The following is a 17,220-nucleotide window of genomic DNA, read 5'->3' as shown; positions in this document are numbered from 1 at the left end:
GACTTAACCTGAGTTTTGCTGGTATGCTCTCTCGGTTTGACATCCCACTCTCAAGCTTTTAGTCATATTTTCTAGTCTCAAACTTACAATATACCTGGCAATTTTTTTAATATAGCAAAACTCTGAAATAACTTTAGACTACTTGGAGGGTCACTCCAAGTAGTTTACTTGTTATGCAGAGTTCTACAAAGCCTTTGAAGACAGTTGTATAATGTCCATTGTGGTTCTGAATGAAGCTCTGAACACAAAATAACCCTAAAGGCTTGAAACTTCAAGTTCTTAACAGAAACTCTGTGTTAAGACCTTGGGGAAAGACATGAGCATCTACCAGACAGAGCCAATTGGAAAAAAAAAATGGCATTAAGTTGCATTATGGGAGTGGTAGTCTTTTTGGAGTTATGCACATTTACTAAGGACTAAAAGTCAGAATATCTCAGCTTCTGTTGCATGAATTTTAATTTTTAATTATAGATTAAACACCATGTAAACTCATTAAATATATATATATACCGTCCAATCAGGAAAGCAAAAACAGGCAAGTTTGACATTAGGCCCCTTAATACTGCCCTTGCCACATAGCCTAATAAGGATAGCCTGTTTGGAAATCAAGATAGGCTTGACATTGATAAAAACAATTAATTACACATACTGTTTCAGCTATTAGCCTATAAAAGCTAAAGTACATGATCTAAAACAGAAAGTAGCTATTTATGAGCAATTTAAACCACCCAGCACCGCCCAAGTCATTCGCTTCCTCAGTGTTGACTTAGAGCAGAAGTGGGCATACGAGCTTCCTAAAAGTGCCATATCTGCCTTTATACTCTTTCCCGAAAATGTCAGTGTGGGTCAGAAAGTGAGCCCGTGCAGACTAATCCTTCAGTTTACTCGAATTGACACGTGTAAATTCTCTTAAAGCACACAAAGAGTTAGTGTGCGGCCAATGGTGCCGCGACGTCAGTGTGTCTGGCACTGAGCGGAGTTGGTCGGGGCCAGCAGCAACGTCACTCCCTGACGGCGGCATCAGAGCAGCACAGACGGCCATCCACGCAGCAGCGAGTCGCTCGCTCCGGAACTCGGCAGAGGAAGACAACAGTGGACAGCGCCTGTCTGCGTTGGGACCGTTCGTCTGGACGGCGACTTAACGCTCCCGGAGCTCAGGTAAACACCCCCCCCCCCGAAGTCGCTTTACATGGCAAAGCTTTTATGTGTTTTTTCCTCCCTGTTTTTGTTTTTTAATTTATTTTTTCTTTTGTCAAGTAGTTACAAGAAACAGCGTGGGTACCAAGGGGTGCGAACACAATGACTAGCAAGCTTCCCGCACTGTAGCTGTTGTACTGTAGCCATAACTGTGTGTTGCTATGGTACTGCCAGGCAACATCCCACCTGCTGCTGCCGCCACTAAATGCGTTTCTCACTCCTGTCAACCAAAAATATACATATATAGATATGAGTGTATGGAAACAAAGTGCAATCCCATGTGTGTTAATTCAGCCACTCGTTTGTTATGAATTTGTGTGTGTCTGTATTAGTTGTGTTGTTATATCCCAGCCACCTGTTTTCACAATAGACTTAACGCCACAGTTGATTTGCTTGTCATTTAATTGCGCTAATTTAAAGCATGATACTTACATAAACTAGCCGCTGCACTTCCATTAGCGACACTCTGCTCGCTCCACATCGTGCCTCTCTGCCTGCTGGCTGCATTCAGCAGCTTCTGGCAGACAGCAGAAAGGTCGTTTTCTGTTTTGAGTGTTTTTCCAGTCAAGTGCTCATGCGTCTGTGGCTCTAGGTGACAACACAGTCCATCTCCGCTGAAACATAGCAAATGCCTTTCGTTCCCTTTGTAACTGCTCTCCCTCTGTTTGTTTTCATAGAGTCTAAGAAACACCCAGGACCACAAGGCTTGAGCAAACACAACATGGTGATTACCAGCGTGGCATCCCTCAGAAGGACATCACCGGCCATGGACACGAAGAACAGATGTTTGCAGTGAAGGTGCCTGGTGCATACAGCAGTTTTCTGTTTTGTGGTTCAGACAGCTTCTGTGGTTAGGCATCAATGCATGCCAACGCCAGGCCTGTGATACAAAGAAATTCCATTATTCCTCATCTCCTGTCTGCTGTGACAGAGAGGAGGAAATCACCATACCATGCTGTCGTGAGGACAGGAAGGAGGGAGCATTATGAGTCAGAATGGAGGAGAAAAGAAAACTGTCACTCTTCAAATCCGCCTATAAGCTTGGTAGACAGCGCACATGCTTATTTTAAGAGCAAGACCAGATCCCTTTTTTGCTCTTCAGCTGGCATCTAGAACTGTAGAACTATGTAGAGACCTGGCTTCCCTCTTGCTTTCCGTAAATTATTACTGAGGACTTTTTACTTTTTCTTAAACTGTTGTGTCTGTATACATACCACGGATTAGAGTTGATACTTTGAGTGAGTGCAAAGTGCAGTGAGGTGCATCCAAGGCAAGCTCTGTTCGCTGTATTTTAGTTTACACACCTCCTTATCTCAGCTGTCAAGAGGGAGGATTCTTTTCTACAGTAACTTACCCAGAGCAATAGAGATAGTGGTGGGAAAAGGAGGGGTGGGGAGGAGTGAAAAGAACGGAGAATGACTGTGAGGGAGTGAGCGTGCTTAACCCAGCCACTGAGTGACTCTTGTATCCAAGGACGAAGGTAGCAACGCATCCAAACGCCACTCCTCGCCCACGGACTGCTGTGAAGAAATGAGGTGGACACATAGGCACTCAGCAGCACTCGAACAGATCAACAACCTGCCGGCCCCTCTTCACAGGGCCCCTGGGGTTTGACTTGTCTCTCTGGAGTGCCAGGGCTGATGACTGAGCAGATCATGACCACAGCTAGAGTGAACCACACAGAGGGATAGACTCATTTAGCTTGAATGGGAGTTACTTTCTTTCTTTCTTTCTTTCTTTCTTTTTTTTTTTTTTTTTTTTTTTTTTTTAATCCAAACCAAAACAAAACACAGGCGTGTTTCTCTTACTTCACCGGTGTTATTGCACCTAAACTGGCCCATGTCTGTTGTATGTTTTTGGCAGAGGAGCAGACTGGAGAGGAGGTAGTAACAGGTGCTGCGTGCCAAGGTGGATTTGGAGGTGTGGAGGAGAGCTGAAGATCATGGGTAAATCAAACAGTAAGCTCAAGCCAGAGGTGGTGGAGGAGCTGACAAGGAAAACCTACTGTGAGTACCTATTTTTGGATTGTCATTACAAAAGGAACCCTGCACAAACTGTTTTCATCTGGTCTGTATATGAATTCAGGAATACTCTGGCCATAGGTAAAATAATATACAGTATGTGATAGGAATACCTTATATTATATTTGATAGCTGCAGTTTTAAAATCATATTTTCCACCCACTGTGTTCTATACAGGCTGTACAGTAAATCAGCCCTGCCTGTTTTGATGCATTGGGATTCTAGACCAGTTTCTCATTATTGACAGAACACAGCTACAACTAAATGATAACTGGGAATAAGCTCCCCGTTTGATTTAAATTTGCATTTAAATGTTGTGTAGCAAATTGTGATTGGTTAAGGTCTGGCAAAAGTTGTAATCAGCATCTTTAAGTCACGCTGAAGGGATTTATGAATATGGAGATGCTGAGTTTGTATCAGCTATCTAGTTGGGGGTTTTAGAGATGCGGATGTGGTTTTATATGCAGTTCACGGACGCTCTGCATGTGTAAACATTTTACAAATTTATACACAGACAGATAAATTGATAAAGTATAAAGAGATTCTACATTAATTCATTCGTTGCCGTACATGCCACAACTATAACTGGAATTCCTGCAGAGGAGACTCACAGAAATGGTGAGATCACAGGAGGGAATGACCCAAACCTGAAGCCTGTCCACACCATTGCAAGTACATGGATACTTGTTGTTTCTCTCGACTTACCAGGACATTGCAGATTGACAGCACTCTCTTTTCTCACCTTGCTCGAGTTAACTCATCTATTGATGATGTCCTGCTGAACGAAAAAAAAAAATGATTTTTTTTCCCCTCCATATTCTTCAATCAAATTTGGAGAGCGGAGATCACATTTATAATTATCACAGTGATGTTTGCTCGGAAGACTCTATTATTAATCGTGTGTGTTATTTCTGGAGCACAGTGTTATTATTATTATTGTTATTATCTGAGCAGTACAGTGTGCAGGTGTGGGTGGGAGTTGACATCCATTGGCTGCTTAATGACAGTGTTATTTGTGTGGTGAGACTCTCCACAGCAGAACCAAGGAAGGCTGTTGTGGCAGGAAATTGCTGTGGAGGAAGATTGGGCTTCTTGCTGGGCTGGGTTGCTTGCCGCTGTCCTTTACTCACTCCCCTCTCTCTCTCTCCCTCTCTCTCTCTCTCTCTCTCTCTCTCTCTCTCTCTCGCTCTCTCTGTCTTTCTCCCTCTCTCTCTTTCTCTCTTACCCTTTCACCCTGTCTCTCTTGCTTTATCCCCTAATTGCCCTCTTTGAGCAGGGAATGGAATAGTATAATTAGGATCTTATCTGGTTAGCATCGCTGAGAGGGGCATCATGCTTGCTCTCCCAGTGTGATCATTCTCCCTTGTTCTGTTGTTGCTTGACTTGAGACTCTATCATTTCTGCTTTCCTTCATCCTGTCGCCTCTTTCTCCTGCTCTCCCGTGAGAAGCTGTGTCTGCCATTTTAGTCAATGCTTTCCTTTGGTTCTTGACAGATTGGGGACTTAGTAAATTTCACTGCGCTTATGTGTCTTTTTGTTTCAGTGGTAGAAGAAGCGGGATGTTTTTTTCACTGCAAATAATGCCCTGTGTGTTGACAAGCAACCACCAAGGCCAGGCCATAAATAAAGCCTGTTTAAATTCAAAGGAATATCTGTTGATGTCTGTCTTCTGCTTTGTTGTACGTTTGTAAATGCAGGCATCTCCATAAGAAAATCATCACCTTATATTTTCAATAAAACACTTTCATGGCCAAAGACAACATTAACCTGTGTTAAGGCCCTGGCTAGCCAGTGTTTTTCCCGTTCTCAGTGAAAACTGTGGCAAATGGTTGCAAACTCACCTGTACTTTAGTGATCTTAATTTAACCCAGAAATGATTTTCCTAATGTCTGTTCCTACATTACATAGAAAGACCAGCAGTCCTATTAAAATGTCTGCAGGATGTAGGCTAGGCCCTTGTAATAACATGATGATTTTGTAAGTTGTCAAAGCCATGAAGAGGCTCACAGTGACAGACTGCAAGCTGGGTGTGTTCTAGCATACCCTGCAGGGCCAACTGGCTGAATGGGCCCTGCACTCTCCTGCAATTGGCTGATTGCATTAATGCCCACTGCCTCTGACTGAGTTATGTAATAAAAATTTTATTAAATCATAGCCATGGTAAATTGCCTCAATTTTTGACTACATTGACTTTTGAGGCCAATTTAATGGTAGCTTGGCTTGGCTGAAAGTCGTGAGATTGACCCTGACATTTATTGCCCAGGAAAGGGTCACATGATGGGTTTCTTGGTGAAACGCTGAGCAGAACAAATTGAGGCTGAGATACATTCAGACGAGGGCTACCTTTCCTGGCCTCCTTATTGATAGCCTCCGTATAATTCTGCCCCAGCACTGCACTAGTCTCATTATGGAGTAAATCTCTTGGTAAAGTGTTAACAAAAATCCCTTTTTAACCCTGTCATAACTATATTTTTTGTTAGTTGATCAGTCTCTAGTAACATGAGGCTGTTGGATAATGATAATTTGATTCTCCCAAAAACATCTTAACTGTAGCAAGTGTATGCCCAAGCTTGAAGCTCATTGCTTAATTTGTTTTCCTGGTACCTCTGTAGTAACCGTGACTATGAGTTGCTCAAGGTTAAACATTACTGTAGATGAAATTATCAATTAACTAACTAGCTATTTGTAGTCTTGCTTTGCCTCTGGCCCAACACCAGTGGTGGTAGATGGCATATACTCTCAGACTTACAGTAACATGAATTCAGAAAGTTTCTCTCAGAGGACCACCTGGTTAAAGTAATGCTATTGATTTTCAGCCCTTGTTTTCATTTGAAACCTCAGAGGCCAAGAGGCTGAAAATTGTTTAGGCTACTTGAGAGAAAGTAAAGAGACAAGAGAGAGCCATGAGGGATTGGTTGATTAGATACTGGCAGATAATGGTGCTCGTGTGGGCATGATAACACATCCCGCCTCCTAAACTGTTCTCTTTCTTAAATCTGTGGCCGACCCTCGTTCCCTCAGCCTTGTTTGTCTTTTTGTGGCTCCCTGGGGCTTACTCCCACTTGTCCTCTATGATGCTGGACAGGAGAAATGATTATTCATCTCCTCTGATAGCATGCTAGAACTGATGAGTTCTACACTCAACTAAACTTGGCTGTTTCCCAATTATTGCCTGTTGACACTTGAATATTTTTGGTCAAGCCAGAAGATGTGTGTAAGAAAGGATGGGGCCAAGATGATTAATGATGTTACGACTTGGCTCCTGTGTTGTTTTTTTCTAGGACAACCAAAGTTTTTCTCTAAACTAACACAACTCTGTGCTTCTCTTACAGTTACGGAGAAAGAGGTGCAGCAGTGGTAAGTATATGCATTCATTTTTTAATGGGAGTTTTATTATATATATATTTATTATATATATATATATATTTGCGAATGTGTCTTTACTTGCACATTTCACAGGAATCGGGGGTCCTCTCTTGACTCACTTGCAAAAGCCGCATTGATATATGTTGCCCAGTGTATTTACATTGGTTTAAAAGTTGATTTGAAGGCATCTTCCTCACGCTACCCTGAAGACAGATGCATTCTGAAAATAGAACGACTTTGAAGCTTTACTGATACTGAGTGACTTTGGAGGCTGATAACACTGATACTGACATTTCCATGATGCATTCCTGGACAACCTTTTTGCTCTATTGGCAAAAAGGGATGTCTGATAACAGAAGAATGGCGGGGGCACAAGGTTGTTTCACTCTCAGGCACTTAATGACTACATAGCCACAGAGCCTCGGCGAGGCTGCAGATTAGTAATCCTTTCTGTCAGATTCTGTACCTATTAATCAGCGTGACCCACACCAGCATCATCTTGCAGAGGTCTAGCCTTTGTCTGTTCCCAGCATGTACTCACCGTGTCGCAACATGTACTTACACACATCAAAGTGAAACATATTCCTGAAACAGAGACTCCTTGGGCCAGGATAAGTCACAGTGCTGTGGTGAGAGTGATCATTGTTTTTTCTGGAGGCACAATTTGGTAGCCGCTGGCGAACGGATAAGAGACAATGCATCTTTATTACAGAGATGATTCGAGCATGAGCGTAGTCACCGCTTTTGTTTGCTGCATCCTGCTGTTGGCCTATTGTTTGTTTGGAAATGAAAAACAAAGAGTAGTGTATGTCAGAGGAGGTAGCCCTGTAATAAAGTGATCACTCTTCCATGTTCACACTTCAGTTATCCTGCATTGGTTTTACATTTCACGATTTAATTCCGCATGCATGAAAAGAGCCCTGCCTCAAGAGCTAGCCGCTGTTCATGTCCTCTGTTAAGGAGTTTTCGAGGGGAAGGGGCCAGGGCACGTTCACAGCCACACAGCAGCAGCGGGAGCAGCAGCAGCATTAGGTATCACTGGGCACTGGCAGGTCCAGAGTCTCCAAGCCGGCCTGTCTCTGGGGCTGCCTGAGTGCACTGGGGCGGAATACCCCCCACCCCTCTTAAACCTCCACCCCCACGGCTGTGCAGCCAGCTAGCTCACCATCACTCTCACTGTCTTTCACGGGAAACTTTGCATGAGTCCTCACTTGAAGATCAGCAGCAATCAACACGGCTGAGTGTGAGGGATGAGAGGGAATTTTACCAGGGGAAATGCCAGATGGCGTGTAATTAGAGCACAGGCACAGACACAGAAGAATTAGCAGGGTTAGATAAATGCCTGTGTTGTGCATTAAATTTGTTCCCCTTTCTAATTCTCCTCTAAGGGAACATCATTAGTATGCCTGAGGCTCACCTGAAATCAATAACAAAATGCCATAGCGCAGTGATGTTCCTGCCAGCTAGGAAGGAGCAAGAGAAACATCCTGCACAACTCTTTCGCGAGCCACCGTGGTAGATGCCAAGGAGTGGGAGCCAGTGCCAGTAATAAATACTTTATCTTCATGCTGGCTCCCTAGTGGGGTCTGATGCACAATGTCACGTCTGCTATGTCCCTGCAAGTGCAGTGTGTAGTTACATTATTACACTACTTCAAGTACAGTCAGACTGTGTATGTGTCTTAGCACCAGTGTCACTAAGTCAGACCTCTGGTACATGATGTGTTCTTAGCAAATGAAGCTGATTCAGATTGTGACTGATGAATAGCTGACACTGGGCAAACATACACACACCGGTACTTTGCTTACTGCATCTACTTTACCATTGTACTGTATGTGTGTGTCCTGCTTATGTAACTGCACTGGTAATATGGTAAATGCAGTAGTCAGCCTTATACAGGCAATCCATGCCTCGTAAAGCAAATTCATGTGACTATCGACTGGCTGAAGAGGGAAAATAACATTTATACATACATAATAACATTATTATTATTTTATTATACTATGACATCATTTATCATAGGCAGGCCTGTGATAAATTCACTCAAAGTGCATAGGTAAGATTTTCACTAAAGTCTGATCAGTTTTTGAAGTCGATATTTCAGAGTTTCAGCTAATATTTGTTTTTTAACTTAAACACGTAACATTACTACATTTTTTTTTTATTAGATTCCCTTAAATTTGGTTAATAAAGAGTTGTGACTAAGAGACATTTTACATCTGAAAGATAACAAAAATACAACACTAAGAGTAAATCTAACATTAAGTTTTAAACTTCATTGGAAATTAAATTAAAGTATGCTGAACTATAGTGAATATCAGATGATACACATCAGTGTATGATGTGGTTAAGTTTTTATAATGGATATGAATTTATTTTTTAAATTAAAAAGTGTTCTTTAGAATAGCCCATCACCAATCACTAAGGGAAACTGAACTGCCCCTTACAAATCACACTCTGTTTACAGGTCTGCATACATGTGTGAAAAAAAGTTCTACAAATCCTTTTGTGGCAGGAAGCTGTGTGAAATCTGATAAACTGCCTTGAGTAATGCCAGTTGAGTCAGTGTCACTTGGTGATTGTCACAAGTTAGAAAATCTGAAAAAAAAAATCTGGGGGCTTTGAGTTAGAAAGTAGTGAGCTTACCAGATCTGTTTAACCCACTCCCAATCTCTGCTTGAAGCTTGAGGCTATATCAGCTGTTATTAACATAACACACCTGTGCCTCCAACAGAACAGTTGGTGGTTGAGTTGCATTGTGATTGAGGTAGGTAAAAGGTTTTTCACATGCCATAAGTCCAGATGTAAAAACAGAAAAAAAAAAACTGGTCAAAATCGAAACAGCGGCCGCCGAGATATCCGTTTAACCTTTTAGCACCTACATTATCCATAAGTACCCACCTCTTTCAAACTTGACATCAGTTTGATATCTTCCTCAGAGTGGCAGAAGACATGTTTCCACAGTACAGAGTATTAGTTTAAAATACATCTCAGTTACAGCCTCACAGGGTCTTCATCAGGGTGTCTGGACCACATTTTAATCCCAGCTGGTTTTGGGGCGGGAGGTGAGCTATACGCAGACAAAGGCCCCGGCCAGCCAGCAGGTTCTCTCAGAACTCAGAATCTTCTTTGCGATAAATTAAAATTGGCAGATTTTTGACTCCCATGAAATTATTGAATAAGAACATTTTATAAACTACCTAAGCATCAGATAAAGGTATTTCTTTTGGAAGGTGAGAGATTTTTTTTTTCATTTCATCACAGCTTTTTGTTGACTGTGGCTGCACCTGTGACACCAAGAATATGTGTCTACTGCCAAAACAAATCAAACTGTGGGAATGTGTGAGTGCAAATACGCTGTGTTAGGACAGATATATTCTGTCCTGTTTTTTGTAATAAATATTCCCTTAAGCTTATACTGTCATGCAACATATATAAGCTATAGAGTATGTTACAGTATCATTCAGCCTTTTATACTGTTTTCCAGATATAATATTCCATTGTAATGGATGTAATATTCCATTCCAAAAATGACTAAAGAATTCAGGTGAAATGGGTCAGCTTTGGATTATGATATGCATTGTGTGTTCTGCACTTTGAATACCAATTAGGTTGTATTCTGCATTATAGAGAGCTAGGCTTTCATTTTCCTGCATATCTCTAGATAATTCAAATGTGAGAATTACATGGTTCTGCTCTTTTCTCGCTTCTCTTCTTGCTGAACTTTTTCCCAGCTGCTCCTCAAAGCGTCTCTCCCTTTGACTATATGGCGCTGGCTTCATTATCTCCCAGGCAGATTAAAAGTAAAGAGTTTAAGAAGAGTGAGGAGCCAGAGTGTCAGTGGAAAAGATCTTTCCTGACCTTCATTCTTCATCAGAACACACTCTCTCTCTCTCTCTGGCCTTAATTACAGCCTTGCCTTATTTTGAACAGCCTTAACTGAATCAGAGGCGAACATGCAGTGCTCCCTTGTGTGAACTTGCGTCATTTTTGTTGTTGATCAAGAGCAAAAGCTTTTTGCAATGCTTTTTATAACTACAGAGGGTTATTATTTCCCTACCATTTCCTCCTTCTCCTGCTTTTCATCTAGCATTTATTTTTGTAGAGGCTAAGACTTTCTTTCTTACTCCCTGACCAGTTACAGTCTAGTTAGACGCTGCGGCTGCCGTGTTCCTTTATGAAGACATACAAGGAAACTACCTACCTTTGACTGACTGCGCTTGAAATTGCTTATGAAATGCTTCTATATTTAGGCTAATAGAGATGTTAAGTCCCTCTCCAGATATGTCATTTCCAGGGGCGAGAGGAAGCTCTCAGACTTATCTATCAGCTACGCATATTATCAAAAGAGGACTAGAGTAATTTGATTAGAGTTAACCACTCTGGGCTTGCTATTGGATTAAGGCGATCATCTTATCTGTGAATGAGACAAATAGCTTTGCTCTTTACCTTTTTGATCTGGCACAGTCTGTCAAACTGAGTCAGTAATGCCTGCTGTGGAAGTGGGGATGTGTCTTCATTTAGTCATCATCTGTTTTTTGTTTTTCAGGTACAAAGGCTTCATTAAAGATTGTCCGAGTGGTCAGCTTGATGCTGTGGGCTTTCAGAAGATATACAAGCAGTTCTTTCCTTTCGGAGATCCCACAAAGTTTGCCTCCTTCGTCTTCAATGTTTTTGATGAAAATAAGGTTTGTATTCAGATTTACGCGCCTTGTTTGTCCCATTGCAAGGCAGAACAAATATTCAGCTACCTTTGTTACCTCACAATGACAGAGAAATAGTTTTGGACCGCCTGTTTGTCCGGGGTTGCTGCAAGATAAGGGAAGTTATGTTAAAAGCAACAGCGTTTGAGGGTAGAGCTAATCTGAGGGTATTTGTTCAGGTCAAGTCAGTTTGTGAGAACAGCAGTTCCTTCTCACTGGCCTGCCAGAGGCTGCACAGGGGGCAACATGGTGTAGAAAACCTATCCATTTTACTGCTGTTATTATTCTAGAGCCCTATTTACTTTTTTATGAGAACTGCCGGCTCTCAGGTTTGGTATACAGAAGGTTATTTATCCAAACCCCTTTTGTTTGTTTTGGACAGTGAAATGTAATAAAATTCTAGGCCAAAGTGTAATCAAAGTAAAGAGTAATAAGGACGTTATTTACTCTGCAAATTATTTGATGTAAAACATGTAATGAGTGCCCTCTTTCTGTTCCTTGAATTTTTTGAGCTCTTTAATGTCGCTACAAATAGAATTCTGATGCGTTTTTGCACATATCACAGGACCTTGATAACAAAACACTACAGGCACTTTTTGAACTCATTCTGAACATTATCAGTCAATATTTCAACAGCACAAATGATTCATTCCTCAAAAATGGGTCCTTGGTAAAGGACTGAAGAGGAGTTGTAGCATCAATAGTAGCATATAATTGTAACCCGTAGCTTTGTCCCAGAAATCACTTTTTAAGCCTGAGTGCCAATTTCCATTTTCAAAAGGATACATATTTTTACTTTTGACATATTTATTTGTTTATTTTTTTGAAAGAAGTTCTTGCCCCTGTTATGTGGAGGCATCCTCTAAGGATTTGAGGACAGGATGATAAAGCAAGTTTTAATGAGGCTAAACTGTAATGAGCTACAGTTGTCTGAAGTAATCCACATCACTGCAGCTGTACAAGATTATTCAGTTTGTGTTTAGAAAGACTAACTGTGGATGAGCAGCTCCTGGGATGTTGGTGAGCCCCTGGAGGTTTATTGACTTCAGTTAAGAGGCTTTGTGTCAGGAAGATCAGAAAACCCCTGTGTCTGATGTTTATCTATGACCTTCATTAGCGTAAGGCACCCCATAGTTAGAGAATGCATTGATCTTAACAGTTTTTATGACTTATGTAATCAGCAATGCATGACTTCAGCATTGTTTGTCTGGTCAGATGTCTGGTACAGATAAAGTTAGCTGACCCCAGGGCCATGAAGAGTGCTTGGCTCTTCCTCTGAAACAAGAGCTGTGGCTGGACTCATAGCGGTTACAGGTAGGCAGCTGTTGTAGCAGGATGTGATGTAACACAAACCTTTAGTAGCTTGTGAGAATATGAATTGACCAAAGCCAGTTTATATGCATTGCCCGTTGTCCACAAGCTGTTGTTTTCGTTTAGAATGTGAATAACATTTCTTTTATGCAGCGCCACAGTTTGATTTGAGTAAGTCTCGTGCAGTTGCTCGCGGCCGGAGGTAATAACTTGATGAGCTGGTCTGAATCATTGCCATTTGAGCCACTTTGAGCTTTCGTTTTACATTTGATGACTTTCCATGTTAGCAGACGTTTCTCTCTCTGCTGCACAGTGTGTGGCCTCACAGCCGAGCGCTGAAGGCCACAGTTTTGGGAGGTTAATTGGAAATTTTGAGCTTCAGTGATAAGATTCAGTACATGGGATTCTAACAAAGCTAAGAGGAAGTGTCACAGTGGAACATTTTCTACCTTGTCGGACAGATTTATCTGCCAAGCGCATTCATGATGTGGAATCATTGGAAAAATGTGAAACATCTTCATCCCAAATATACGTTTGTGTGTCTGTGCACTGTAACTTTTAGACTGTGAGCCAGTCGCATCCATCTTACTAATGACCAGAGGTGACATATTTCTGCCTCAGGAGAGAGCCAGGTGCAGGGCAAAAAATAGCAGCTGACTTGGAGCAAACGTCTGGCCCCGTTTTCAGCAATACAGCAAGGACATCATGAAAGAACAGCAAGGAGTTCATGAAAGTACAGCTACAGCAAGTGTGAAGAAAAATCTCTGTCCCTCTCCCTTTTGTCACTCTGTAGGATGGACGCATCGAGTTCTCTGAGTTCATTCAGGCCTTGTCAGTGACTTCTCGGGGAACTCTGGATGAGAAGTTGAGATGTAAGATGATGTACCTTTCTCTTCTTTTTTTAAATTTAAATAGCAGGATTTAGGATTGACTATGAAAGAAAACTGGTGGGTTGTTTGAGAACAGCAAATAAAAGATTAGCAAGATACAGCAGGCTTCTGCAAGTTGGGGGTCATGACCAAACCTTGTCTTGAAAATAGAGCTCTTCAGAAAAACTTAGACTTTACCTTTAACCATAGTTTTTCAAATCTATAACAAAGTATCATCATTATGTATATCTGGTTACCAGTTTGGCCTTTTGAACTGAATGAAAGGCTGCTGTCTGTCTCCATTTCACCATTATCAAAGACATGAAACAATATGTGCTTTGTAATCCATGAAAATATATATTTTACTATAATCTTCTGTTTTACATTTTGAGATGAAAGTAGCTTTCTGATCTCAGTATGAGTTCATGTACCAGAAATAGCTGTGAATCTCTCCCTTGCTGCAGTAAAACCCACATATTTTAACATCTTTCTCCACACAGGGGCTTTTAAATTATATGACCTTGATAACGATGGCTACATTACCCGCGATGAGATGCTGAACATCGTAGATGCTATATATCAGATGGTGGTAAGTTTTATGAATCTTTAGAAGTTTATACCTCGATTTTTTAATTGTACAAAGTGTAATGATTGCATATCTTAGGGGAACACTGTGGAGCTGCCAGAGGAAGAAAACACACCAGAAAAACGAGTGGACCGTATTTTTGCGATGATGGACAAGGTTAGAAGTTTCATATTGAAATAACATTGTATAGTACACTACTTGTTGTACCATTTGATGCCACTTTCTACAGTTTAACATCAAACTTTGCCTGACACTGATACAAGAGCAGTAATGATTATTAGTTAACCATCAAGAGGACTGAATCTGCCCACCCTCAGGGCTTTGACATGGACACTGTTAAGTTTAGAGCTGTAAGCTGCAGCCATCACAGCGTCACTAACGCGGCCTGCAGTCTATAAACATCATATACTGTGTCCTCCACCACTAACCCTCGGTGCTATGCCCACTCCCTCAGTCCCAAGACTCTCTCATCTTCAATGTGAAAGATGAGACGCAGCCTGCATGGGCGTGTTTGTCAGCCCACTACTGCCAAGATCAGCCCATTGGCTTAGCTTTGCAGCACAGCAGCACTTAGTGATTTGTATTGGCAGAGAGTGGCTACCATCCAAGTGCACTGAACCAAAGATCAGTCCAGCAGCATAAAACGGGAGTCGCATGATTTAGCTTGAGAACCTCTTTTGCCCCCTTCTGGTAACTTTGTGATAAAGCATTAACAGGCTTCAGTTTCATTTTGTGTCATATTCTTCTTTCAGAATGCAGATGGGAAGCTGACGCTGCAGGAGTTTCAGGAGGGCTCAAAGGCAGACCCCTCTATTGTTCAGGCGCTGTCCCTCTACGATGGACTCGTGTAGGACTGTAAGGTCAGTGGGTTATTAATGAGCTAGTACGTGCATGCCTCTCAATCCCAGGTCACATTTCAGCTCCAAGATAATACTGTGTAATTCTTAATTCATCAGAGCAAAAAATAAAACAGAGGAAATTCCGTCAGTAGCCTGAAACCAAAATAAAGAAGCTGCTTTCTGCTCTCAGTTTGTTCTTATGAATTATTCAAATAGCCCACTTGTTTGCTGGCAATCAAATAGTCTTGCAGTGCTGAGTGAAGAGCGAGACAGCCGTCTCCACTCGCTGCCTATTGTAATGCACCAGCCGCTGCCAATTGTTGCTGACATCCTGCTCAGCGTTTTGTCAACTGTGAAGCGAGCTTGTGAAGACATATTTTAGTAATGCAGACGCTCTGTACAGTGGTTGTCTTGCATGCTCTGAGCACAGCCAGGTATCATGACGTCACTTCATGTCCTCTATTCAAATGGTGTTCACTCTTACAACTTCTCAGATGGACACAACTCAGCATCCTCCTGCGCGTGACACGCCAATCCAACACCATCACACCTGTAAACAGGAGGAGGCCACATTTAACTTGCTCACCCAGAAACGGACCGCAAACTTTTGTCGCACGGCCGTACGGCATCTGTGTCAAGTAGCTGTTCGTCTACATTTCCACTAAGGATTGTGAAGAAATATATCCTCTGATGTGACAGAGAATTCAAACATGTCAGCAAATCCCTCAGTCATTTATCTGTGCTTCTACAGCTATGTGGCGCCGCGTGCGCCCTTGAGTGTTGTGGACTGTGTACGAGCATTTCTGCAAGCGCAGTGTTGTGGTGTCCCCACGGACAGTCCAAGAAACTGAATTCACTCTGAGATATTAGTGTGCGTCTTGTTCACATGCTGTAAACCAGGGGATACACAAGAAGAGCTCAGAGGAACTGTGCTGCTGCTTCATCACCACACAGAGAGACTGTAAACCCGGGAAAAAATCTGGAAAAATGTATTAGAAGGTGATAACGTGAACACTAGCTTAAAGTTACAAAGCAGTATAGTGTATATTGAATATTGAATAATGTAAATATAATGGTAATTTATTTTCTGCTTTGCTGCGTTTATGGGAATTTACTCATAAATATGGAATGGAGTTTTATTTTTTATCAAAGGTGTTGAAATGTATTGCACTGTATTTTTCATTATTATTGTGGGAATGGCTTTTCTTTTCTCACATTTTGAAGTTTCCTTTTTCCTCAGAGAACAGGGTTTGTATTTGAAGAAGAGTGTTGAAGGAGCGGGGGCTTTTCTATGGGTTATTTTACTATGTTTGCAGTCTGTGCATCCTATTGTGTTCTCACTTCCCCGTTAGCAGGAGCGTCTAGTGTCTGCAGTGTTGCACTGCCACATCCTGAACGACATGACCAAGCAACACAGTGACTTCTCACAGCTTACATCTGAATTGAGGCTCATTATTTCTTTTTAGAGCATCGTTCCCCACCCTCAGCACACACAAAGACCTGGTCATTGAGAGGCACAAACAGACATCAATTCTGGTTGTAAAGCTTTTGCGAGCTCTGTGGTTGCAATTGTCCACTTTGTATTTGTCCTGTGTGAGGCCAGAGCATGTGACGATGCTGTTTTTTTTTTTTTTTTCATTCTTGGATTATTTTAGTTAGAGCATTAAGATGTTTTATCAGCTTCACTGATTTTATGCCTTATGCAAATGATAATTTACTAAATGATAAATGTCATTTACCTGTTGATTAACAGTATAAGAGCACAGAATAAAATGCATTTAAGTGGCAAACTTTTCTGTTACTGTATTCTTAGTCTGGAATGGATAGAAAATGTGTTTAATTTTGTATTTAACTGTTTTGGGGTTTGTTTTTTTTGATAATTTAAAGAGCTGCTTTGTGGAATGACTGTTGCTCAAATGTCTATTTGTAAAATGTTAAACTAAACTAAAATTATTCAAAAACGCACACTTCCTGTTGCATGGTATTTAAACTTCCAAACACTATCAATCCAATATTTCACTGAGCCACTACACTAATACAGAACAGTTTTATGTCAAGCTTTAATGCCTGTTATTGCTTAGAAACACAGAGTCGTACATGCCATCTTGCTCTGCGGTATAAGCCTGCACTGTATGGTTGTACAAGGAACAAATGAACTACATCAAACTGTGAAGTCTTGGAATTGATGGGTGGATTAATGAGGCTCAGTGGCTTTTGTGTTGAAGCTGCTGGGTCTGTCTGCTCACTGGGCCTGCTCAGACCTGTTCTCTGTTTCCTCTTTTCTTCTCATCAAGGACAGATGGAAGCGATATCAAGAGGAGGAGGTCA

At 41.6% G+C, this 17,220-nt stretch overlaps 1 protein-coding gene across 1 annotated transcript; it reads left to right on the top strand.

Annotated features, from left to right (window-relative positions):
- Positions 1-1,047: 1,047 nt before the first annotated feature.
- On the top strand, positions 1,048-16,745 carry ncs1b (neuronal calcium sensor 1b). Its single transcript, XM_041042198.1, has 10 exons — positions 1,048-1,158; positions 1,875-1,995; positions 3,061-3,203; positions 6,551-6,575; positions 11,134-11,272; positions 13,392-13,470; positions 13,968-14,056; positions 14,132-14,209; positions 14,806-14,913; positions 15,387-16,745. The coding sequence occupies exons 3-9, from the start codon at positions 3,140-3,142 to the stop codon at positions 14,902-14,904; spliced, it is 573 nt and encodes a 190-aa protein (XP_040898132.1). The 5' UTR covers positions 1,048-1,158; positions 1,875-1,995; positions 3,061-3,139; the 3' UTR covers positions 14,905-14,913; positions 15,387-16,745.
- Positions 16,746-17,220: the final 475 nt, after the last annotated feature.

Source organism: Toxotes jaculatrix, chromosome 7 (assembly GCF_017976425.1).
Source record: "Toxotes jaculatrix isolate fToxJac2 chromosome 7, fToxJac2.pri, whole genome shotgun sequence".
Lineage (NCBI taxonomy): Eukaryota > Metazoa > Chordata > Actinopteri > Toxotidae > Toxotes > Toxotes jaculatrix.
The sequence above is the reverse complement of the archived record's forward strand: the minus strand, read 5'-3'. Positions and strand labels throughout refer to the sequence as shown.